The sequence below is a fragment of the Aspergillus uvarum genome (assembly GCF_003184745.1).
Source record: "Aspergillus uvarum CBS 121591 unplaced genomic scaffold BO82scaffold_21, whole genome shotgun sequence".
Lineage (NCBI taxonomy): Eukaryota > Fungi > Ascomycota > Eurotiomycetes > Eurotiales > Aspergillaceae > Aspergillus > Aspergillus uvarum.
In genome coordinates, this window is record NW_020291318.1 from 200827 (window position 1) to 224683 (window position 23857).

Sequence of the window (23857 nt, forward strand, 5' to 3'; positions counted from 1 at the left end):
CCATCTTGCAGTGTAATAGCAAGGCTACTACTGTTAGGTACAATAGGGAGCGCCGGGCGGTCAGCTGCCTCCCTATGCGGGTGAGGCCGAAGCCACCACCCACCGGCAAACTAGGCAGCACGCTCCAATCCAGAGAAAACATCCATCAGTTTGAGCAACGGCTCCCACCGGGCATCTTTTTGAATCTCAATCTTGCCCTCTGCAGTCATCACCTTATGCTCATCTGCGACGTGTGTGCCATAGGAGTAACCCGCCTCGTTGTTCACGAAAGCAGCCAGGTCCCGGATCCAAGTATCCAGCAACCCCTTCTCCTCCGGGGTCGGTCCGTGCATGATCGAGTAGCTAACTCTGTCAACAAGCGGTTACTACACGAGTGCGGGAGAGACTTACTTCCAGATCGGCCGGTCCATCGCATGGCTCACTCCGAACGACGCCGGGGCGACCTTCTCCGTGATGAACGACAGCCGGTAGGCAATGAGATAGCGCCAGACGTCGTCGATCCTCACACCATGGTCCAGCAAATTCTTGACCAGAAACCGTGACGGCGCACGCACCTGGCCATCGGCAATGAGATTTCCGAAAAGCGCCTGCCATTCCTCCTTCTTCCCCGTCGCCGGCAGCTCATAATGCCGCAGCAACCGCTCCGTCGTGACCGGCGAGTAATAGTTCTCGACCTGCAGCCGGAACGACGCCTGATTGGGCTCGGGACTGTTCGTCACCGCGTAGAGAGTGTTCTCGTCGCGCACCTCGCCGATGAACAAGCGCAGACCGCGTCTTTGGAACTCGACCGCGAACGCCCCGTCCCGGAAGTACTCGAAGATCCCCGGCTGGATGAACACGCCATCCGTGACCGCGCGGAAGGTGTGATGCTCGAGTTTCATGATGGCGTCGCACAGCGCCTTGGCCTCGATCCCGCGCAGTCGCGCCAGCTTCTCCTCGCCTGGGACCTCCGTCCCGATTCCGCAGTATGTGCACACCTCATCGAACTGCACCTGACAATCTTCGGGGGTCTTGGGCTGTGTCGGGATGGCGTTGGAATACATGACCAGCCGCTGAAACCGGTCCCGCGACCGGGCGTCGATCACGTCGGGCCCGGCGCGGAAGTCGAACAGCACCTGCGCCTGCACCGCGTACGCCCCCGCGCTTCGCCCGGACAAGATGAGGTTCTCGGGATCACCCCCGAAGTGTGCGATGTTCTCATACACCCACTCGATCGCCAGCCGTTGGTCCCAGAGACCATAGTTTCCGACTTCCCGGCCGCCGGATTCGTGGCGCAGTGCGTTCCCGGCCAGGAAGCCGAAGATGTTCAGACGGTACCCCACCGCAACGACGATGCAGTTCAAGCCTCCCGTGGAGATGAGCTCCGTCGGGTCCATTCCGAATTCTTGGCTGGGGTCCCCTACCTGGAACCACCCGCCGTGGAACCAGATCATTACTGGGTACTTCTTGTTCGGGTCTGCGGGGTCGGGCACCGGCGTCCAGATGTTCAGGCGAAGGCAATCTTCGCTGTAGGTGTGGACGGGGACATGTTCGCTGACAGACTTGGAGTAGTTGGCTTGTGGACAGACGGGGCCGAAGCTGGTTGCGTCGAAAGTTGATGATTCTTGGGCTAATTGGGAGAGAGACAAGGGCTGGGGTTTGCGCCAGCGCAGAGGTCCAACTGGGGGTTGGGCGTAGGGAACGCCGGTGAACCGCCGGGACTGCGTGCCATTCTGCAGGCCCTTGATTGTCAGCTCGGTGTTGGGGATGGACAGATGGGTCTCGTCCGTGGGGTAGGAGATGTTGTTGCCCATGGTTGCAGCCGGGGAGACGATGAGTCTGAGACTGAGAAACCTCGAGAAGACGACTCCGTGGTGCAATGGAGCCGTCGATGCATTAATATACGGCAGTCGACCCCTCGATTATTGCAATGGTGCTTTTCATGTCGTGATGATTGATATCCCTGCGGGCAGGAATGTCATTGGCTGGATTAGTCGAGCATGGCACCGCGATCGGATCGGATCCCGCAACTCGATAAGATAAGAGGTTTTCTCGAGAACTACACTGGTGCTTCCCAGTGCAGTGCAGTGCAGTGCAGGGATTGCTCAGGATGAGACGCCCACAGCAATGGCGGTGCTGCTGTTTCACATCATAATCATACTTGCATGCACGTTCCTGGATGTGAAACCATGGGTTAGGCAGCCATGTGTACCACCAATCATCTGCGAAGCTAAATTTAACCGACCCAAGTGATGCACACACGTGATGAGTGTGCCACATTGTCGCCTGAGGCGATCACTCAGATCCTTCTTCTCCCAACTCGGTCAAAGGGAAACGAATACGATCCACATACAAGACTCCCCCCCGCCACTGCATGCATGCCTCGTCATGGCCGAGTCAGGTTCAACACGAGTACGCTCACGGCGATCGCACAATAAATCTCGCTTGGGATGTCAGAACTGCAAGCGAAGACGAGTGAAGGTTCGTTGTCTCTCTTTCTCTCTACCTCGTCGCCTCCTGGTGTGTTCATGAGAATCGGTCTACACGATGGGCTTCTCTGCGATTCGCTTGTTCGCTTGCTTCATTCCTGAGGGACTGCTGGTGCGTTCAAAGGCTAAGTACTCACAGTGTGATGAGAAAAAACCCGCGTGCAGTCCCTGTGTGCGACACTCCATTGACTGCGACTTCATACTCCCGGCTGCCGTTCCGTCCGCCTCTAGTACGGCAACGCGGCATTATCGCTTTCGTCGATCGAAGTACCAACATGAGACCCAGCCAGACTCGTCTGCAGCATCCGGGTCCGGCTCAGAGGCGCGAGGCCCGGGGCCAGTGTCGACCGGAACACAGTGTGACTTAGCCGCCAGCCAGCCGCCCGGCGGGATCTCGTTTGCGGATCTCAAGCTGTATCACCACTACATGACCACTACTTACAAGACTCTGGCCGACGAGAAAGGGGACACACATGGTGTGTGGTCCAACCATGTGCCCCGCTGGGGAATCTCCTTCCCCTCCATCCTGCATCTCATTCTCTCGCTAGCGGCGCTTCATCTGGCGGCCGAAAACCCAGACTCCAGGGCGGAGTACCTCGCCCAGGCGGACGACCACTTCACCTTCGGGGTGCGGTCAGTCACCGCGGTGCTGGCGCTGCTGAACCCGGAGAATTGCCAGCTGATCTACATGGCGGCGGCGTTGATCTGTCTGGCCTACTTTGGCCGGGGACCCCGCGTGGGCGAGTACCTGGTGTTTAGCCAGCGCGGCCAGTCCGAGTGGTTGGTGTTGCTCCGCGGGGTGCGGTCAATTCTGACGACCAACCATGAACGCATCTTCACGGGGGTGCTGACTCCGGTCCCTGACGATAGTATCAAGGAGGTCAGCCCGGCACTGCAGACGGCGCTGGACCAGCATCTGTCGCAGATCCAGGCTCTGCGGTCCTGGATCACGTCGCACGTGAGTGATGCTGCTGTCTGCGAGGTGTATGCAGCCTCGATCGAGGATTTGATGTCCATTCTCCAGGAAGCATACGCGATCCGCAGTGCAGGCAAGGACGGAATCCATCTGATGCATCTAGCTATGGGGTGGATCTACCGGGCGCGAGAGGAAATGATTGCGTTGCTTGAGGCGAGAGACCCGTATGCGCTGGTGGTGTACGCGCATTGGAGTATCATACTCCGGGATATGCAGTCGTGTTGGCTGATGAGGGGGTGGGATGAGCATGTTGTGGAGGGGGTGAGGGCGTCGTTGCCGGGGGAGTTGCAGGGGTGGATTGAGTACCCGCTGAGGGTGGTGACTGGTGGTGGAGGTGATGGAGGGGATTGTCGTTAGTGCTGTATATAAATCAATGTGTTCTGGGTCTGGCATCTCGTCCCTTGAAGACCATCTCGTAGTTCGCGCACGCCGATGGTGCAGTATCCTCTCGCACTACCAATCGGCACCCGAGGGACCAACTGCCATCGGCTCTCCGACCCAATGAGAAGACTGCATATGCGCCTCAGTGCCTTGTGGCAGCCATGAATTGCGGGATTAGTTATCAGATCGGTAAGGTAGTTAGTTAGTGATTATGCTGATTATGTGAAAGTGCCGGTAAGCTGACAAATTCGGGAAGGGTCGATCCGGACATTGAGAGGAACGTTAAGGGCGGAATCTGCAGTTAGCGCGACGGACTCGGAAGGCGTCGCTACCAAGTCCGAGGCCTCCGTCGGAGCTGCCACGGACTTTCATGGCTGCCTCAGGCAGCACGCGTCGGGCTCGTCGCGGAAATCTAAGTAATAATGATTTTGGATTAGTAGGAACCATCGGATGCTTCGATCCCTTCGATTCTGCACTGCCATGTGGGGAGATCGGGTGTCTGGAAGGTTCCACCTGCGGGATCCTGCCTGGATTGTGGAGGGGGTGTTGGTCGTTGTCACTTGTCAGTCAGCGATGACCAAGGAAAAATTGAGTGGCAGCATGGGATAATTCCGCGATTTGATAAGCATTGAATAAGGTGGGGCCCGGAGGGGAGAATTGGTGCATAATCCGTGGGATCAGGGGGCTTTCCGGACAGGCACCCACAGGCACACAATTCTCGGGTGGAATTACGGCAGAAAGCCGGACGATGGGGTGGCGGTCGCCCGGTCGATGGCCTATATAGTGGGGGAGTCGTCGTCGCTGCCCCTCCATTTTCAACTCATCCCCAACACAACACTACGCAACACTCTTGATACCCTTCAATTGCGCTCTATACCATTCCTCTCTACGCAATCACACTCCCACCGCCACAATGACCGTCACTGAGTTCAAGAACCCCGCCACCACCGCCATCCTGGAGGCGGCCAAGGCCCGCCGCTCCATCTACACCCTCAAGGCCGAGAGCCCCATCGCCGACGAGGCCATCGAGCAGCTCGTCCAGCAGGCCGTCCTGCACACCCCCAGCTCCTTCAACACCCAGACCGGCCGTATCGTGCTCCTGCTGAAGGAGGAGCACCAGAAGCTGTGGGACATCGCCATCAGCGCCCTCGAGGGGCTGGTCGCCGCCGGCCAGGTGCCCAAGGAGACCTTTGAGACCCAGACCAAGCCCAAGCTGAACGCCTTCCGCAACGGCTACGGCACTGTATGTTGCCTCCCTTTCTGCTGCATACTGCATACTAACCATGTCAGGTCCTCTTCTTCGTCGACTACGAGTCCCTGGCCCCCATCAAGGAGAAGTTCGCCATTTACGCCGACAACTTCAACCCCTGGGCTCTCGAGTCCAACGCCATGGCCCAGTACTTGAGTAGGTCCCCCCCCCCTCGCTCCCTGCATTTTTTTTTTGGTGGCTAGCTAACATCATCCAGTCTGGACCGCCCTCGAGTCGGAGGGCTTCGGCGCCAACCTCCAGCACTACAGCCCCCTGATCGACGAGCAGGTCGCCAAGCAGTGGAACCTCCCCGCCTCCTGGAAGCTCGACGCCCAGCTGGTCTTTGGCACCCCCACCGCCCCGGCCGGCGAGAAGGCCTTCGCGCCCCTCGAGGACCGCTTCAAGGTCTTCGGCAAGTAGGCGGGCGGCGTGTGACTGGACCTTAGCGGGTTTTGCATTTTATAGATACCTAGAATTGATAGCATATACTTTTTTACTGGGGTTCAATGTGCACGTGGTATATTGCTGCGGAATGGGTAGAGAGAGTGGTGACTGCTGGAGATGTATATTTCCGCGTAAGACCCACTAAGCTCGCAGTAAGGCTGACCGACTGATGAGCTACTGGAGAGGTCCGTTTTCGGCTGTCAGCACTTAGTTATTCGTACCGCTAGGGCTCACTCCGTCGAGAACTATAATTAGCGGCCGGTTGGTTGGCTGCCTTACCCTATGCCTAGACTCAGGAACCGCGCGTATGAGGCGAGACTTGCAAGACGCGGTGATGGTTTAGCATCTACCTCAGTTCAGGACATGATTCCGATAAGATATCATGAACTGCAGTTCTCTCCACGAGACAATGCTCTTTTGTCTTTGGACGAGAACACCTACCTCATGCCTCGCATCAACTTCAGTCTACGGGGGTGCATCACCATTAACCCTCCGAGAACCAGGCAATATACCTACGCCATGAATACATATCCTATACAAACCCTAAACCTCTCCTCAATGATCTTGACACGCTCTCCACTCAAGCCTCGCCAATTGACCCTCACGCGCAGACGCGACACCAAAGTCCATCACATGATCCCTCCCCTCCCCTCACCCCTCCACCTCTCTCCACATGACCCCCTCCACCTTCCCCACATGCACAATGACATAATACCGACTGCACAAAGGATGCATAACACCGTCCACATCCACCCATCGAACCCCGCCCTATCCATTCCGACAAACACCAGGGTATCCAGCTTGCCACCATGCGCTCTCCACCAAGTACCTCTCGAGATTTGCAGAGGAAGCCATACGTAGGGGTCTTGGTCGGGGTGCTTGGGGGAGGGGTGTGAGTGTGCTAGGGCTTGGTTGGGGTATGGGTGTGAGTACGGGTAGGTGCAGTGAGTGTTGGGACAGTGGGCTGGACAGGGACCTTGATGGACATTAGGAGTTATCTTGAGGTTGTGTATCTCTCCGTGTCTTAGATATCGATGGTTGATTATATTGGGTCGGTTGGCTTGGCGGCTACCGTCTCCTTTCCGCTTACGTTTGGGGGTGGAAGGATCACTTGGCCACCTATTCTTAATGCCTTGCAAAGACTGGGGTCAGCTGGAAGTCTGTGGCTCAGATCGCGAGATCTAATGTATACCGGGTAAGTATGAAGCTGTATCTCGGGGTCTCTGGGGCATGCTTGTTGATTGCATTGACGCTTCTACAGTTTTAGCAGTGCGCCGGTGATTTGGCTGAATGGCAATCTAGCTGATTTAGCTGGCCAGGAAGGGATGATTCACGGTTACCACGAAGTAGTTGCCTGGAGCTTGAATGTATATCATCACCAGCACAGCACTTATTCCTACCTGGGCGGAGGGCCCCTCATACCCAGTAAACCACGGCCCGCTGTCTGGGTCGGAAAGCTTAGGAAACAGGGAAACTCAATCCGCCAGCTGGGCTCCCGGGCGGCTGCTTCCACCACAACACCACAACACCACAACACCACAACATCACAACTACCTAGTAGGCTGTGACGACCCGACCTCCAAATGCAACGCTTGTCACACCGCATCAGCTAGGTCTTCCTGAGCTTGCTGTGGTCAGGATTTGGAATCCACAGCAACGCCCGCAAAAGTCTGACACGATGCTGACGCTGACGAGCTTATCGCCTGCAGACAAGCGGGTCGCACACGAGTCGATGGCAAGGTGACAAGCAACCCGACGAGTTGAGAGTACACCACTGGCAATCCACGTTGAGTACACCTGACAAAGTCTGGGGTTGATCTCAGCTGAACCAGTTCGTATCGCTTGGTTTGCCCACGGTTGGGTGGCCATTTTAGCCGATGCTGCAGCGGAGGCTGAAATGGCAACTCATGCCGACCGGGGCTGAAGGCTTGCCACTGCAGGGGGTGACATAAAAGGATTGCGAGGTTTTCCCCTCCAGGAAGCTCGAAGTGACCAGCGAGGAAGATTATTCCCATCAAGATCCACCGTCACGATGCGCATCCTCTGCCTCCACGGATACGGCACCAACCCGGCCAGCATGAACCAGCAACTGGCGGGCTTGCGCAAACACGCGCCGCCGGACTGGGAGTTCGTCTTCCTGCGCGGACCGACCGAGTGCCATCCCGCCGTGGGCCAGTCTCTCCATCTGCACATTTCATGACCTGGACTAACATGACTGCAGGCCTGGCCAAGAAGTTCCCCGGCCCGTTCAACTGCTACGCCCGGAGCATGTCGCCCGACCAAACGAGGGACACCTACACCCTGCTCGACCACACGATCCGCACGCAGGGCCCCTTCGACGGGGTCCTCGGCTTTAGCCACGGGGCCGCCGTGGCCTTAGGGTACCTGCTCGAGAGCTTCGCGGCGGTCGGCGCCGCGCCTGCGGAGTACCCCTTCCGCTTCGCCGTCTTCTTCTCGTGCATTTTCGCCTGTTCGGCCGACCGCACCTTCGTCGAGGACCTCTATCCCGGCCTGCGGCCGCAGGAGTGGAGCACAGTCCGGTCGTGCGACTACGCGCAGCTGGACAGGTTGCCGGATCGATTGCGCACGGTGACGACGGCGATCAGTCGCTTGCTGGACTGCGTGCATCCGATCACGCGCGAGCCGCGCGCGTTCTTCCTGGATAAGCCCGTCGAGGAGACGCCGCTGCTGCTGTATCCTCCGGTCGTGGCGGCGAGGGTGCAAATCCCGACGCTGCATGTCTGGGGACAGAACGAGCCGACGGGTCTGCGGGATGCGTCGTCCTGGGCGATTCAGTTGTGTGAGAGTGGGATGACGAGGTCGCTGGTGCATGACTCGGGGCATGATGTGCCGAGGTCGCCGCGGGAGTTGGAGCGGATTGTGGCGATGATGCAGGAGATGGGGGGTGAGAGCGTGCGAGCTGTGCTGTAGAGCATCAGAATATTGAGAGGCCCTCAGTTGACACACGAATAGGATTCATTATAAAGTGCAAGGCGGGAATTGTACCTATCTAGTATACCAGAATTGCAGCCCGGAGTGCCGATACCGTACCTCCCGTAACCAATCAAATGCCGCAAAGATAGCGGAAGCCATCCGAGCTCGGACGGGACCCGCCCGCGCGGGGAACATCCGACGATTTCACTCGCAGCATCGCAATAGGTATTGCTCCAACGCTCCAACGACTTGACCACAAGCCCACCCACGCAGCTTTCCTCCCTCACTCAACAAACTGCCCCATCCACAGCTACACACGACCAACCCCAACCCAACCACGATGACAGACCTCCACCAAATCCCACACACCACCCTCTCCGCCTGCGTGCACCGCATCCTCACAGCCAACGGCGTCTCCGCCGCCGACGCCACCATCATCGCCGACTGCCTGATCGCCGCCGACCTCCGGGGCGTCGACACGCACGGCAGCAACCGGATGCCGAGCTACATGGCGCGGATCCGGCAGGGGGTGCTGGACCCGCGCGCCGTCCCCTCCCTGACGCAGACGACGCCGGTCGTGGCGCAGGTCGACGGCCACAACGCCTTCGGGTTCGTGTCGGCCCACCTGGCCATGACGCGCGCCATCGCCATGGCCCGGGAGTTCGGCCTCGGGCTCGTCTCCGTGAAGCACAGCAACCACTTCGGCATGTCCGCGTGGCTGGTGCAGCAGGCCGTCGACGCGGGGCTGATGAGCCTGGTGTTCACCAACTCCTCGCCCGCCCTCCCCGCCTGGGGCGGCCGCGAGAAACTCCTCGGCGTGAGTCCGATCGCGTGCGGCGCGCCCGCCGGCGCCGCGCCGCCCTTTATCCTGGACATGGCGCCGAGTGTCGCGGCGCGCGGCAAGATCTACAAGGCGCTGCGCCGCGGGGAGCCCATCCCGGCGGACTGGGCGCTGGATGCCGAGGGCAACCGCACGACGGATCCGGCGAGGGCGCTGGAGGGCGTCATGCTGCCCATGGGCGGGCCAAAGGGGTCGGCGCTCGCCATCATGATGGATGTGTTCTCCGGGGTGTTGTCGGGCAGTGCGTTTGCGGGCCACGTGACGGGCCCGTATGATCCGACCCGTGCGGCGGATGTGGGGCATTTTCTCGTGGCCATCAAGCCGGATTTGTTTATGGGGTTGGAGGAGTTTAAGGCGCGCATGGATTATCTGTATCAACGGGTGGTTGGCGGGGAGAAGATGCAGGGCGTGGAGAGGGTTTATTATCCGGGGGAGATTGAGTTGGAGATGCGTGAGCGGAGGTTGATCGAGGGGATTCCGTTGGCGCAGGCGGAGATTGAGGCGCTGAATCGCGAGGCGGAGTTGGTGGGGGTGGAGGGGTTGTTGGTGGAGTAAGTGGTAGTGGGGATGGTTGGGGTTGGTTGTAGATATTGATGCGAGATGTGAATGTACGGTACTGTCTCTGGAATGAGGAAAGGAATGTTTCGGGTGCGTCCCTGCAATAGGGCAACTATGTGAGTCCTTAGAACCTAACCTAATCATGGTAACTCGCTCAGCAAACGCTACACTATTCGTATTCGTCCCAATGGATGTGTACGAAGAAATGTCGAGTGATCATCTAAACACACGTGCCCATATAATTCTTATTTTCTCGACTGCCCACGCCATATTCTAGCATATTTTCAGCAGCACCAGCCCCCCCCCCAAGAAAGATACCTATTTGAAGCTGTTGTTGCCCCCCGTAGCACGCGCGGCGAAAGGCAAGCCCTGTCCGCAGTAGGCACTGGCGTCGAACGACTCCGCCTTGCCGAACTTAAGGTAGCCGTTATAGGGGCCTCCGTGGTTCAGGGACAGGCACTGGGTGCCGCAGGTCATGTTGCTCTCGACGCTCGAGAAGTAGTGGTAGAGGGCGCCGTGGATGGTCTCGCGCTGCGCGGTGGTATCGCAATTGCGGCCGGTGCCGTAGTACTCGTACTGCCACCCGTTGAGGCTGCCGGTGATCTTGGCGCAGCTCTTCTGCTCGCTCTGGCCGATAATGAAGCCCGCGATGCCCGAGGCAAGTGAGTACACAAAGGTGGGGTAGATGGCTGAGCCGACGTGACCCCATAGAATATGTTTAACGTCAGGATCGACGCCTCGAGAAACCGCATAGATCCAACAGAGGGAAGAGAAGAGAATTCCAATGATCGCGAGGCGAGCAGTGAGGGTACTGGAGTCCATTTCAAAGTCAATCACGAATAATTCAGCCTAAGGAAGATGGAGAATGGAAGCGGGGTGAATCGGAAGTCAACAGGAAGGTCAACAGCAGCGGGATGTCAGCCTTTATAGATTCTTGTGGCGAAGAAATCCTGGTAAGCAGTTCACGTTGGGTGTGGATGAGAGAGAGTAGTCGGGAGAAGACTTGCGACTTGGCTTGGTAGTTGTTGGAGATACCACCTCAGTAGTCGTGATGCCTTACTACAGTTTTCTAGCTCTGCATAGTCGCGCCATTCGGTTCTCGCGGTATGCTCCGCCTGGCATCGACTAAAGCAAAGACCCACTTCTGATGAGCGATTTTTGTTTTCCATTGCTCGAAACCCTCGAATTAGCGTCGTAGGATGGCAAGATGACCATGAGAAACATTTGGTCTACCCAGTAGGCTCTCAACCCACGAGCAAGATTTACACCGGTTTATGATATTTGCCACGTAGGCGCAACAGAGTCTCCTTAACTTGAAGCACAATCCCTTTTGTGTTAAGGCTATTGGCGCGGGGCTGAAAGCAAACGATCCGCCAAGTATCAGTCCATAGGGCTACCTCCGTGGCTGAAGATCACTACCTACTGTGGAGTATTCGCTCAGATGAGGTTAACATAGGAAGTTCTCCAGGCTGTACCTCGGCTTCGCTTTAATGATCCGAAATACCCTTTCTTCAACCGACAAAGACAAAGACAAGAATACCAAGTTCAGTCAAAACGTTGGAGACAACCCCAGAGACTCAATTCTCTCATGAGTTCCTGTATCTCTCTCAGTACCTGGGATGAAATAAGAATAAGAAAAGGAAAAAAAAAAAAAAACCCCTCCGGGGTCTGCGATCATCCGACGGTCCGCTTCTTTGGCCCCACCGACCGCCGAGGGTTTCGGTCACTGACCCTAAATTGACAAGTGCTCATGCCTCATGGACTCCGCCTACAGGGATCCTGAATGAGAGGGTGGAGGGGAAAGCCACCCGGGCTATTGATTAGGAGAATCCAAGGGTTGGCGCCTACAAACGCTGTTGCCGGTGAATGTGTGTGAATGAATGAACCTATTTCGGTGAAAGGCCGGCGGCCCACCCTTTAAAACGCCACGGATGCATGTTTGGCATCCGCGCCCGATGGTCTCCGAGGATGAGCGGCCAAATGTCCAATGTGAACCATGCTTTGCAGGTCTCACTGGTGCGCTAAAGCTGGAGAGTTGATGCTGTGGGGGGCTCCTTCAGCGCCCGGTGAGACCCTGGATCGTGATCAGGGGTCTGTCCTCTTGCGTCAAGTTGAAAGAAGGACGCAACTTGAGTGAACAGGCGACGGGCCACGCCACTTAAGCAGAGCTTCCAGGACTTGGTCTTGGGAACACAGGTGCGGGTGCTACTATAAACACTAGGTTGGTAAACTGTCTCTGAAAGAGCGGACATTACACCTCCTCCACAAAAGGAATTACACATAGCCTGCATCCGTCGAACCCACCGGTTCGATTGTTCCAGTAGATATTGTCTGATAACCACTTTCAGCAAATTCCGTAGATTTACTACTGCATTGAATGCCGGCACTCTTGGGCAGTGAGACATTATCCATGGCGTATATGGTTCGACCCCACAACCCCACTAGAGGGCACGAAAACGTCCGACTGACAAGCACCTCAGCACGGCGTGATCCGTCGCCAAGATAAACTTAAATCTGTAACCAGCCTCACGTGAGCTGCCCTAATCTCTTTTCCATGACCTTATTGATTCTTCTTGTAGCGGTATCCACAGATAGCGGTCTATTCTCTGAGACCGATCGGATATCTGATACACACACACACACACACACACACACACACACACACACACACACACACACACACACACAGTATAACTAATACCACTTATCTAAATCACTCTTGGAAACAGCCTCAAGCTCTACTTGGAGGGACGGCAGAACTTTGCTTGGGGATGAGTAAAAAGTGGTTATCGACCCACTGCAACTAGAAACTTTACGAGAGGCTATCTGCGGCGCTCCCTGAGAGCCGACGCAGCGCGGCAGTGGACGGTTCAAGCCGAGTGACGTCCGCCAGAAAGGGATCCATTCCAGTGATGATAAGGTGTCATCATCCCCGGGACTCGTCAAGTGAATCATGAGGTGGCTATTCTACTTAGAGATTGATATCCCCCATATCAGTGACCACCCGCTCCTCCTAAAAACTCCCCCAGTAGTGCAAATCATAATCCACCCCTCCCGGCCTCCACAGCGGCTTGGGGGTATACACCGGAATCGGCGACGCAGCTGTTTAGGGGCGTCAGATTAGCCATCGGCCAACTTTACTACGTGCACTTCCAGCCCAGGGGAGAGATCCTCAGATGACGTGGGAAAAGGAAGGAACACTTACTCCCATAGCCGGTACTCGGCACCGCCCAGGTTGGCGACGCGGGAGCCGTCCACCCCGTCGGCGACGCCGTGATGGTGTACGTGCTCGTGTACGTGGTGGGGGTTGCCCCGGGCGCCAGGGACTTGATCCCGTCGTTGTCGCCGTAGGAGTCGTCGCCTGTCCCAAAAACGTTGTTGATCTTGTTGAGCACGGTGGTGCCGGACTCGGTCCAGACGGTGAAATCCTCGATCGTCACGTTCGTGGCGTACGTGAGGTCGTTGGCGATGAGGTAGAGGGGCGGGCGCACGGTGCCTTGCGCGACGGATCCTGTGTGCCATGAGCATCAGAACTGGATGTCTTCAAAGGGAGAGAGGGGCTTGGAGACTTTTGGAGCGATCGACGTACCAGAAAAGTTCTTAAAGACCAGGTTGCTCAACGCCACCGCTCCCGTGTCCGGCTCGAAGGTGTTCTGCCAGTACTGGTTCACGCTCAGCCCGTACAGACTGGCCTTGGACCGGAAGTTCTCGAAGGTGACGTTGGTGACGTACCCAGAGCCGCCGGGGTAGGTCTTGATAAAGGCGATGTTGTTGCCTTGAATGATGCTGATGTTTTTGGCGACCTTCACGCGGTCAGTGGATGAGCATACAACACCTTTTAGTCAGGATGAGGGGGCACTGACGATATTGGAAATCTCGGCAGATACGTTCAAGCTGCCAATGGATATCCCCGACCCGGCCTGGTTGCAGACCAGGTTCTCAACCAGGGCGTGGTGGGAGGGGCTCTTGACGGAGACGCATTCGTCGCGGTTGGTGACCTACACATTATCAAGATCATCAGTACGACGAGGTAGGGGAAAAGGCTGGACAGCAAACAAACCTCATTGTCATGGATCCAGTAGTTAGTACCGATAGCATCGATGCCGTCGTAACTGCCCAGATTCGCCCCGCGGATCGTCAAGTGGTAGACCTCGACGTTCACGCCAAAGTCCAACACGAAGTGGAATTTAGGGCTGTCGACCAGGATCAAGTCGTGGATGGTGGCGTTGATAGCCGAGACGACTCGCACGAGACGGGGGCGATCGGTGCTGCAGTCGGTCATTAGCACCCGAATCTGCACCAATGAATGAAACAGTAGACTTACTTGTTGAGGTTCCGATAGATGTATCCCTGGCCCTGGATAGCACCGAGTCCGTTGGACGAATAGAACTCGAAATCAACCGCTGCACCTTAGATGAGTAACTCCAGATGGAAAAGGGGCAAAAGAAAAGCAATCCAAAGGGAAGAGAGGAGTAAGACACACCATTGACAATGACGAGCACATCTAGCAGAAACTTCTGGTCACCCTCACCGTTGATGGTGGAATTGAGCACGTCCACGCCGGCATAGCCCTGGAGGATCAACGCACGTTCAATGGTCCAGTTGCCCCCGTAGGCGGCGGTGATTAGCCCATCCAGCTGGAACGCCCAGTTGGTCGCGTTGCTGAGCACGACCCCGCGCTCGATCAGATAGTTCCCCTCGGGCACGATCAGTCGACTGCCCGGGTTGGGGAGCACGCACTCGGTGAAGGTGGTCTCGAGCGCGGTGGCGATGTCGGTGCTGTTGTCGGCGACGGCCCCGTAGTCGAGGATGCTGCACTCGTGGGTCTTGAGGGAGAGGTCGGTGGTGGGACCCACGGGGCCGATCAGCTGGCTGGCTGCTAGGCCAGCGAGGACAAGGGAGGAGAGAAGAAGCATTGTGCTGATGCTGGTGCTTGTCTGGAGATAGGATCCTAGGGGCTATGGACGCCTTTTTATACCTGAAGCGTGTCTTCAGGAACAGGGGCAGAGGAGCATGGCGAGGGACTGCAGAAGATTGACGTGATCATGGTTTAATTTAAACAAACCTGCAGCTATATTACCTCTGGTGAAATGGTTGGACTAGGGAAAATGGTGCCTGCAGGAGGGGTGGTCTGCAGGTTTTACGCGAATGAGCTTCACATGGACTATCCTGACGGAGCAACTGGGCACGCATGGTAACAAGAAAATAAATCAACGTTATTTTGAGTATCTACTGTTCACGTCACGGACTAAGTCCTTTTTACACCGCTCACATACACACTCCTGCTGCTCGTCCCAATCACGCCTTCTTGCTAGCCTCCTCCGCAAGCGCCTCCTTCCTAGTCTTGGAGTTGGGATCGAAATACGGCGTTTCGGCCTGAGGCGCAACCCGCAGCCCATGTCGAAGATGGGGAACTATCAGTAGCAGAACATTAGCGCTCTCGTCCACTTACCCTCTGAAACATTCACTACCCAAAGACAGCATGACTCACAGTAATCAAAAATCCCCGTATGGAAGGTGGCGCGATTATCCCAAATGGCCACCGCGTTCTTGGTCCACTTCCAGCGCACCTGGAACTCGTACCCTTCCGCCACGGTGCGATAGAGGGTATCCAGGATGCCATCGCCGATGCGCTTCTCGAGGCCCACAATCTCCTTGGTGAAGTTCTCGTTGACGTACAGCGTCTTCCAGCCTGTCACAGGATGCGTGCGAACGACGGGGTGCTGTCACCCGATCACCAAATTAGCCGCCGTCCTTTTTCGGCTCATGGAGACGCTGGGAATGCAGACAGTGACACTCACATTCGTCTCAATGGGATCTCTCCGTAGACACCCACTCGTGCGCAGGGCCTTCTCCGCTTGCTCCAGCCCGCTGTGCTTGGCCTCGAGTGTCTCCAGGAAAGCGCGCAGCTTGGGCGATAGAGCTGTCACGCTCGCCAGTTAGCATCTCCGTTATCCTCTTCGCCTTCACAGTCCTCCCGGGCACTCAACCCCAAGAATCCAAGGGGGACACTCACATTCATATAAAGCATACCCACTCGCCCAGATCGTATCGCCGCCGGTCTCCTCGCCGCCCGGCCCCGCCCTGGGGAGCGTATCCATCTTCAACATCGTCAACCCCGGCGGCTGCAGCTCGTAACTGACATCCGAGTGCCAAATCTGATGACTCCGGCCGTTGACCGCCGTCTCGTCCTTGTGGATCGGGTGCACCCAGGGCAGGTCGGGGATGATGCCGGCCATCTGGTGGATATGCAGCTCGCCAAAGTACGCGCCGAACGCGATCTGCTCGTGAACGTCCATGTTCTGATCCCGAAAGAAGACGACGCCGCGCTCGGCGACGAGCCGCGCGAGGTCGTTCTTCTGGACATCCGTCAGCTGCGTCAGCTGGAGGCCCGTTAGTTCCGTGCCGATTTCCGGGGTCAGGTGGATGATCTCCGCGGCGGCGGAGAGGAGGTCCTGCTTGTTCGGGGAGGAGGAGAGGCCGCGGTCGGCGAAGGGTTGGATGGCCAGGTTGGGGAGTTTGAAGGGGGTGTAGTTGGGGTATTGCAGCCCGGCGGCGCGCACCGAGTCCAGCGGGGAGACGCCGCGCGGGGTGCGGTATTCTGGGTGCGGCAGGTTTGGGGGTCGCGGGGGGAGGACCACCTCCTTTGGCTCGGAGGGTTGGATGGAACCCATTTTGATCGGTGCTTTGACGAAAATTGGAATGGGATGGAGGGGTTGATTGCCAAGTGAAAGCAAAAGAAAAATGTCAGATAGTCTACAACTGGCTGCTTGCTGCTGACGGCATCACTTAGGGCTTTATAGGTGGGAAAAGACGTGATCGAGGGGCAGTCGGTGGTCATCTTCCCGGCGTTCGGCATCTTGCAGTTAATCTAAAAGACGGTATAGTGCTTATTGTCTAGGTCAGGCAATTCTCAGGAATAGCCGAGATGCTAAGCAGGGGTCCAAGAAATAGGGTCCTGTTGGTGGACTTATCTCCATCACGTCATTCGGCCTCGGTGTGAGGCTATACTTGCTGCAATCTACGGGTACGGGACCTACTAGTTAGCTGACTGATAGCAATAGCGTCTACTACCGTCGCCCTTCGGCTTGAACCCGACTTGGCACGGTCTGTAAATCACAGAGCATATCAGAGCGTAACTGAGTATAGGAAGCACGAAAAGAAACCCGTCTACCAGGCCAAGGCAGAAGAGGGGGGTTCTTGATGTGCCCGATTTCAGAATAGTTGAACCATTACCATGATGCCAGAACTAATTCTCTTCCATTGTAAATTCAAGACAAGGCTTTGAGGAACATCCCACTGGAGTGAACTTTCGGTTTGGAGGATGGAGATGAAGAGATGATGGAGAAGGGAAACTGGAGGACCGATCATTGACCTTCCTACTGGATTGTAAATATTAAGCATAGCCTTGAGGCATAAGAAATGAGCCTCCAACTGGTGGAATGGCTAAAACATGTCATTCTGAGAGCGATGACAGTGACAGGCAGCCATATTGCCATAGTCCTCCCTATGTATATTCTTACGACCAATCCAACCCTCCTTTCACCAGCGAAATACCAATACGTGCGCCACATCGCCCGAAAGAACTCGGGACCACATCCAACTCCACCCATATTTAGTCCCTAGCTGTCAAAGAAAAAGTCCAATCGCTTGTTGCCCTCGTCCTTCGTATTCTCCAAGTAGTCTACCTTCTGCTCGTCCGTCATCGCCGCCCACCTGTCCTGCTTCCACTGGTTGCGCTTGGCGTAGTACACCTTGGCCAGCACGTACACCGCTATCGTGGCGACGTTAATTGCGATGAGTTGGCCGTCGCCGCGGTGATAGTACGGCTTATCGTCGTCGCGGTAGATATTCGACGAGGCGATCCCGGACAGCTGGATGGTGATGTTGTACAGGGCGGCGCTGACGGCGCGGGTGCGCACGGCGTTACTGAGGCGCGAGCACCAGCCGACATGCGCTGCGTGGGGCGAGGGCCAGCCCAGCAGCACGAAGGTGACGGCGTAGAGGCCCCAGTGAGACAGCACGCTGGCGCTGCGGTACAGCACGATGAGCAGCGGCAGCGACCAGAGCTGGGTCAGGATGCCGACGTAGCAGATCTGGCGCCAGCGCTCGGACAGCTCCGTCACCAGCAGCAGATTGATCGCCGAGAAGACAGTGACCGGAATGCCCAGCAGCGTGGTGTGGAAGGTCGAGAACCCGATCGCCTTGAGCGACAGACTGAGGTAGGACTTGGGTGGCGAGGTCGGGATCTCGAACAGGATTCCGATCGCGTAGATCGGCCACAGGTCGTAGTCCTTCAGACTCTTCCACAGCATGCCCAGTGTGAGCGCTTCGCGGTTGTGCATGTCCCCCTTAGACGGGTCGTCGCGCAGCACCCGGTTCACGATGATTTTCTCCTCGCGCTCCGTGTAGTAGCCGCGCGGATTCCACCAGGTTTTGGTCTGCGTGGGGCCCGGGACCAGGAACAGGAAGCTGAGAAATCCAATCACGATACTGATGAGGGCTTCGATCAGGAACAGCCAGCGCCAGCCCTCGCGTCCGTCGACACCGCGCATGTGCAGGACGCCGTAGGCGATGAACGAAGCGATCACGCCGGAGATGGAGTCGACGAACCAGAAAAAGGCCAACCGGATCGGCATCTCCCGCTTCGTGTAGAAGTACGACAGGTAGAGGATGGCGTCGGGGATGAATCCGCCCATGAACAGGCCGATGAAGAAGCGACAGGCGAAGAAGCCCGCCCGGTTGTGCATGAAGAACTGTCCGCCCGAGGCCAAACTCCACAGGATGATCTGCACGGGGATCCAGCGGTCGGGGCCCAGCCGCTTGCCGATCATCTGAGACGGAATTTCCGCGATCAGAAAGCCGATGCGATACATGTTCTGGGCGTTGTTGTAGTCGTTGGTGTTGATGCCGAGGTCAGGGAGGAGGTTGTCCGCCGAGGCATTGCTCAGGTTCCCGCGATCCAGGTTCAATCCGAAGAACATGACGAAGATCCAGAGGAGAATTTTCAGGTCGGTCTTGCGCCGCACGGCTCGCTCCTCGCGATAGGTCCATCGCTCCGACGGATCGAATCGATGCAAGTTCTCGTAATCCGCATGGGGCTGGTAGAAGCGGGCCAGGTTCGGGTCGTCGAAGACGCTTCGCGTGGTGGCGATGGCATCCAGGTCGATCGTCTTCTTCTTGCGGTCCGAAAAGAAGGCGAACAGCGACCGGGACTGAGGCTCCTCGTCGGGTTCAGCCAGCGACAGCGTCTTGTCTTTGGTGTTTTCGACCGGGCTGTCGATGCTGGTGGCCTGGACATCCTCCAAGGGATGTTTGCCATCCAGGGCCGATGTCTGATGGGAGATCGACATTCTTGCTTAGCGGCGCTGTGATGCCCAGCTATCTTTCTCAACCAAAGAGACGCACCTGACATTTGACTTGTCGCGGCGACGGTGCGCTTCATATACTCCACTTTGACATGTGCGAGGCTGGTGAGTATGCGCACTGAAGGTGCAAACGCGCGTATGCATGCGTGCTTCAAGGCAGCGATGGTGCAAGTGCACACTAGTGGCCTTGAAATGGATGGCGAATTGGACGACCGTCTAATTTCCTGAGATATGATAGCAATCTAAGAGGCCAATCAGCTCGTCTTGTAATTAACCGCGATTCGATTAATATTCGGAGGTCAAGCTCCAGGCTGTTCGCCTCGGAAATGTGCTTGGGCCACGCCATGACTTGCCCAGAATGCTAAGGCGAAGAAGACAACGCCCACTCGTTAACAAGAGATCAGAAGCCGCTCAGACGACAAGCTAGATGACAAAAGTGATGAATGCCAAAGTTAGCCGGAGGACGGCAGGGGGAAGATGCTGGAGGAAGAGGAGTGCGGGATGTTGCCATGTCAGGGTTGGCTTGCACCATTTGCTGTCGGATTGTGTTATCGCCTTCCACTGCCCTTCCGAGAACATCAGCCAGACACCACCATACAGGCTCAGATAATAGTTCATCGGTGTCTCACCGAAATTCATTTATTTTGCTGTCTCTGATTCATGGAATATTATGATCCATCCAGCTTAAGTGAACTGTGTTGAGGCTCCATAGTATTAGCGAGGCTGGTGGGAGACGCGCAGCATCCCTGTAGCTTTCACGGGATCGATCACGCCTTCGCTGCAGGATGCTGCGGGGCATGTAGTCTTCTTTGCACCAAGGGCACAGTTTTAGCGGTGAATGGGGTGAGGGGTGAGTCACTGGCAGGTACTGACCGATAAGTCAATCAGAAAGATGGTCTCGACATCGAGGAATAAGGATAGGTACTGCTAGTTGGCTGAATCAGAGGCCGTTCACATGTTAGGGTAAGACATGTTACCACCAACTGGTATGACTGTATTGGTTATGAGAAGTATGAACAGAGTAGATGGAATTCTTGTGTATGTGCTTTATGTTAACGTGATCATGCACGCTGACGACCGAATTTCATCACTTGACTCCAGGCTTGGATATAGGGCTAGGTCATAGGGCTGACAAGTGTCCCCAGACAGCTACAATTCATCTGAAGTATGGATCCATCAGTTCAAGGGTTGTTCCTAGACCGCATCCCTAGCTACTGTATAACATCGGCACTAAGTTTCCATTTAGTACATAGTATATGCATGTCAAGGAGTCGAGGAGCGCCCGTCGTACATGGAACCCACCCGAGCGAAACCAATTGAATATAAGCTACTTGGAGCTTCCACGTGGCCCACGGGACATACAAGGTTTCAGATCCTAGTACGGTTCTTCGAGATTCCAAGCAGGGACAAAGAACTTCGGATTTACCAAGTCAGACCCCAGTCACAAGTTTCATTCTTAGAAGCAGCGGCAATCTAGAGTAGTTGGGAACAAATAACACCGCTCTATAAAAATGTTCATTTCAGACCGTACTAGCTCGTCTTTTGAGTACCGAGACTTGGGATTATGTTAACGCAGCCCGCGCATTACCTATCTAAGCTGTATAGTGTCATGATATCCCCAGAGCACTAGATCAGCTGTCCATCAATGAAGTCCACCACCTGCACCCTCTCCAGGTACTGCAAAACATCCTTCACCAGGGCCATATGCACAGGGTCCGTCTTGGCGAAATAATCGCGATCGTTGGCGTTCTCAAACACGGAGACGAACGCATGGCTGATGCCATTCTGCCGGCACAAGATTAGCTTGCTATCAGCCACCGCAGCAAAGACCCCGACTTACCTGCAGCCCTTCGATGGAGGCATCCACACCGCCCTTCATGCTGACAATGTACGGCTTGCCGGTCTCGGGATGCATGCAGGAGTCTTTAAGACCCTTGATCCGACTAGCGACCTAAGGGGGATTGTCAGCCGGCATTCACACTTTGCAGCTAGCTTCGACAACGCACATTCTCTTTGATGTCAGAGGTGACATCCGGCTTGAATTGAAGCAAGACGATGTGAGAGATCTGCATGTTGCCTGATATTATTCTGTAAAGCACAGTATCCTAGACAAGCCACTAGAAGAGAGACGAGATTGTGTCTTATACGGCATCCTCAACAGTGCTGCTTAGAAATCCGCTGGCAATCCGCGCCGCAACCTACATCATGATTCAACTGACAGACAGACCCATCCGACCCAGCGAGTTGGAAGATTCTAGCGTGATCGGCAGGAAAGTTTGAGGCCGCCCTGGAAAATCGGATCTTCCCAAAAGGGATTAGTTTCCACCGTGCCACAGACTCCGCAGCGGAATCTAATCCCAGAGCGGTTTGGTTCCCGCCCTTTGTTCTTGCTTGGCAGGGTCCGCCCAGTTGGTATTCGGTAGTATACGCGATGGTAGCCACGTAGGAATACTTTGCGGCATATCTTAGCCATCTTGGTAAGCGTGGGCTGATTTCTAATCTTGCTGTCGCCTCAATTGCCCTCAGAGACTATAAGAAGACCTGAAAGATCCAAGCATATCCCCATCTTATCATCATCATCATCATCATTATCATCATCATTATCATCATCATCAGCAGCATCAATCCTCAACTGCCTTGCCGTCCACCTCTCCAACCTCCTTCACAATGTCTCTCCGTCTAGCCTGGATTGGCCTCGGCAACATGGGTCGAGTACGTCCCTTCGCCTCAATCCTCCAACACGCCACATAACCTCAAACTAACACAACCCAGGGAATGGCCGCCAACCTCGCCGCTAAGGGCCCTCAAACCACCCCCCTGATCATCTATAACCGCACCGCCGCGCGGGCCGAAGCCTTCGTCAAGGCCACCCCCAACACCACCCTCTCCACCTCCCTCGCCGACACCGTCAGCAAGGCGGACATCATCTTCACCTGCGTCAGCGACGACGCCGCCATCACCTCCCTGGTCACCTCCGCCCTGGCTACCGACGTCAAGAACAAGCTCTTCGTCGACTGCTCCACCGTGCACCCGGACACGACCACCACCGTGCACCAGCAGCTCGTCGCCGCGGGCGCGCGCTTCGTCGCGAGCCCTGTCTTCGGTGCGCCCGCCATGGCCGCCGCCGGCCAGGTTATCTGCGTGCTGGCCGGCGAGGCCGCGGACGTGGCGGCCGTCAAGCCCTACACGACCGGGGTGATCGCCAAGTCGTTCCTGGACTTCTCGGGTAGTGCCCCCGCCAAGGCCTCGCAGCTGAAGGTGCTGGGCAACACCTTCGTCATCGGTATGGTCGAGTGCATCGCCGAGGGCTTGGTGGTGGCCGAGAAGACCGGCCTGGGCACCGACGCGCTCATGCAGTTCTTCGAGAACGTGTTTCCCGGCCCCTACGTCGCGTACGCCAACCGCATGCGCACGGGCGACTACTACAAGCGCGAGGAGCCGCTGTTCGGCATCGATTTGGTCAGAAAGGACGCCAGACACGCCTTGGATATGGCCCGTACCGCGGGCGCCACGATGCGGGGTGTTGAGCTGGCCGATAAGTACATGGAGAAGGTGCAGGAGAAGCAGGGGGAGAAGGGCGATCTGGCCGGCATCTATGGTGCCGTCAGACAGGAGGGCGGCCTGGAGTTTGAGAACTAAGTTCTCGGTCGTGCTTGGATGATTCCTGTTTGGACTGCTGCGTTATATGTCTAGCCTAATTGATATTTTTGAATTTTCCGAAAGATCATTTTCTCCTTATCAAAGAAAAGGCTAGATACTTAGCTCTTGATTTGCTACCTTTGTACGCCGCTCACTGGGTGCTCCTGCCGCTGAGGCTCACACGAGAGCAAGAGGTGATCTTGCACTTTCACACAGCGGCAGTGAGAAATGGCGAAAGACCTAGACTGCCGACCTCGTGGCAGCCATCGCGTATGGTTACCGCCGACGTGATCGCTTGGTTTACTGTTTTGGATTCTGCCGGATTGGGAGCTCTTGACGAAGCCGTGCTTGATTCAATCTCGACACATTCTGCAACTACTATGTCGAAATCGGACTATCCATTGAAGTAGAGTATTTGTATTCAAAAGTTAAGATTACACGGGTCAAAGAAATTGACGCAGGAGTAAAGCAGGGAGTTATACATACCAAGCGAAGCGAAGGCGGCGGGATGACAACCCTAGGTCTGTATATGCCGGGCTCGAATTGATCTGATCCCGTGGCCCGATGGACTTGAATGATCAATGTTGTATGCGAATGTTAATTATCTATGAGCCAGAACATGAGAGACAACCTAAGAAAAGAAAGACAGACTCTTTCCACGCCCGGGAAGCAGTCCAACCGGCGTGCCAGTGTGCATAGCGCAAACCTAGGCGTAAGCATGGTGAGTAAGATCTCTGAGCAGCAGACTTGGGTTGGCCCGGGACCTATGCTTGTGCCAGTGAAGACTCCAAGTTGGAATACTTCCCGTCAATACAGTCTACAGAAAGGATTCTTAGCGTTTTGTTCTAGGAATCGACGTGAGAACATGAAAGAGGACACCAGGACTACTGACATGGCGAAGATTCTGCAAGTTCGGCGCTGAAGCAAGGGACTAACCCGCCAGTCACGACTTTGAAAACTTCTCAGAGAGCACGTCCTACATTTGCTTGAAATAATTAC

At 56.1% G+C, this 23857-nt stretch overlaps 12 protein-coding genes across 12 annotated transcripts; 6 read left to right on the plus strand and 6 right to left on the minus strand.

The window, feature by feature from the left end:
• Nucleotides 1-110: 110 nt before the first annotated feature.
• Nucleotides 111-1793, minus strand: BO82DRAFT_364038 (alpha/beta-hydrolase; the record flags this gene model as incomplete). Its single annotated transcript, XM_025636926.1, has 2 exons — nucleotides 111-348; nucleotides 391-1793. 2 exons carry the CDS (start codon nucleotides 1791-1793, stop codon nucleotides 111-113), a joined length of 1641 nt encoding a protein of 546 aa, XP_025492841.1.
• A 482-nt stretch (nucleotides 1794-2275) lies between these two features.
• On the plus strand, nucleotides 2276-3801 carry BO82DRAFT_382867 (Zn(II)2Cys6 transcription factor domain-containing protein; the record flags this gene model as incomplete). Its single annotated transcript, XM_025637966.1, has 2 exons — nucleotides 2276-2460; nucleotides 2608-3801. Exons 1-2 carry the CDS (start codon nucleotides 2368-2370, stop codon nucleotides 3799-3801), a joined length of 1287 nt encoding a protein of 428 aa, XP_025492842.1. The 5' UTR covers nucleotides 2276-2367.
• A 937-nt stretch (nucleotides 3802-4738) lies between these two features.
• On the plus strand, nucleotides 4739-5494 carry BO82DRAFT_281290 (nitroreductase family protein; the record flags this gene model as incomplete). Its single annotated transcript, XM_025631334.1, has 3 exons — nucleotides 4739-5068; nucleotides 5116-5230; nucleotides 5292-5494. The coding sequence occupies 3 exons, from the start codon at nucleotides 4739-4741 to the stop codon at nucleotides 5492-5494; spliced, it is 648 nt and encodes a 215-aa protein (XP_025492843.1).
• A 1563-nt stretch (nucleotides 5495-7057) lies between these two features.
• BO82DRAFT_353608 (uncharacterized protein) lies at nucleotides 7058-7829 on the plus strand. The gene has a single exon (XM_025634999.1). The coding sequence runs from the start codon at nucleotides 7551-7553 to the stop codon at nucleotides 7716-7718; it is 168 nt and encodes a 55-aa protein (XP_025492844.1). The 5' UTR covers nucleotides 7058-7550; the 3' UTR covers nucleotides 7719-7829.
• Nucleotides 7666-8559, plus strand: BO82DRAFT_353609 (uncharacterized protein). The gene has a single exon (XM_025635000.1). The coding sequence runs from the start codon at nucleotides 7730-7732 to the stop codon at nucleotides 8447-8449; it is 720 nt and encodes a 239-aa protein (XP_025492845.1). The 5' UTR covers nucleotides 7666-7729; the 3' UTR covers nucleotides 8450-8559.
• A 110-nt stretch (nucleotides 8560-8669) lies between these two features.
• On the plus strand, nucleotides 8670-9926 carry BO82DRAFT_353610 (Ldh family oxidoreductase). Its single transcript, XM_025635002.1, has one exon. The coding sequence runs from the start codon at nucleotides 8793-8795 to the stop codon at nucleotides 9846-9848; it is 1056 nt and encodes a 351-aa protein (XP_025492846.1). The 5' UTR covers nucleotides 8670-8792; the 3' UTR covers nucleotides 9849-9926.
• A 187-nt stretch (nucleotides 9927-10113) lies between these two features.
• BO82DRAFT_353611 (uncharacterized protein) lies at nucleotides 10114-10715 on the minus strand. The gene has a single exon (XM_025635003.1). The coding sequence runs from the start codon at nucleotides 10671-10673 to the stop codon at nucleotides 10170-10172; it is 504 nt and encodes a 167-aa protein (XP_025492847.1). The 5' UTR covers nucleotides 10674-10715; the 3' UTR covers nucleotides 10114-10169.
• A 2149-nt stretch (nucleotides 10716-12864) lies between these two features.
• Nucleotides 12865-14779, minus strand: BO82DRAFT_413277 (putative rhamnogalacturonase; the record flags this gene model as incomplete). The annotated part of the gene is made up of 7 exons (XM_025639865.1): nucleotides 12865-12953; nucleotides 13057-13362; nucleotides 13441-13654; nucleotides 13715-13849; nucleotides 13912-14119; nucleotides 14176-14254; nucleotides 14335-14779. Coding segments are annotated over 7 exons (1476 nt in total), but the record flags the coding sequence as incomplete, so codon positions are not given.
• A 370-nt stretch (nucleotides 14780-15149) lies between these two features.
• Nucleotides 15150-16795, minus strand: BO82DRAFT_413280 (TauD/TfdA dioxygenase family protein; the record flags this gene model as incomplete). The annotated part of the gene is given in 4 exon segments (XM_025639866.1): nucleotides 15150-15265; nucleotides 15331-15574; nucleotides 15590-15774; nucleotides 15868-16795. The coding sequence occupies 4 exon segments, from the start codon at nucleotides 16523-16525 to the stop codon at nucleotides 15150-15152; spliced, it is 1203 nt and encodes a 400-aa protein (XP_025492849.1). The 5' UTR covers nucleotides 16526-16795.
• A 653-nt stretch (nucleotides 16796-17448) lies between these two features.
• Nucleotides 17449-19204, minus strand: BO82DRAFT_413288 (putative MFS transporter; the record flags this gene model as incomplete). Its single annotated transcript, XM_025639867.1, has 1 exon — nucleotides 17449-19204. One exon carries the CDS (start codon nucleotides 19202-19204, stop codon nucleotides 17474-17476), a length of 1731 nt encoding a protein of 576 aa, XP_025492850.1. The 3' UTR covers nucleotides 17449-17473.
• Nucleotides 19205-20749: 1545 nt separating this feature from the next.
• BO82DRAFT_333625 (Dabb family protein) lies at nucleotides 20750-21299 on the minus strand. Its single transcript, XM_025633222.1, has 3 exons — nucleotides 21226-21299; nucleotides 21060-21170; nucleotides 20750-21004 (listed from the first exon to the last, which is right to left on the minus strand). Exons 1-3 carry the CDS (start codon nucleotides 21289-21291, stop codon nucleotides 20846-20848), a joined length of 336 nt encoding a protein of 111 aa, XP_025492851.1. The 5' UTR covers nucleotides 21292-21299; the 3' UTR covers nucleotides 20750-20845.
• A 512-nt stretch (nucleotides 21300-21811) lies between these two features.
• BO82DRAFT_391481 (NAD(P)-dependent oxidoreductase) lies at nucleotides 21812-22910 on the plus strand. Its single transcript, XM_025638568.1, has 2 exons — nucleotides 21812-21931; nucleotides 21992-22910. The coding sequence occupies exons 1-2, from the start codon at nucleotides 21887-21889 to the stop codon at nucleotides 22856-22858; spliced, it is 912 nt and encodes a 303-aa protein (XP_025492852.1). The 5' UTR covers nucleotides 21812-21886; the 3' UTR covers nucleotides 22859-22910.
• The last annotated feature ends 947 nt before the right edge of the window (nucleotides 22911-23857 follow it).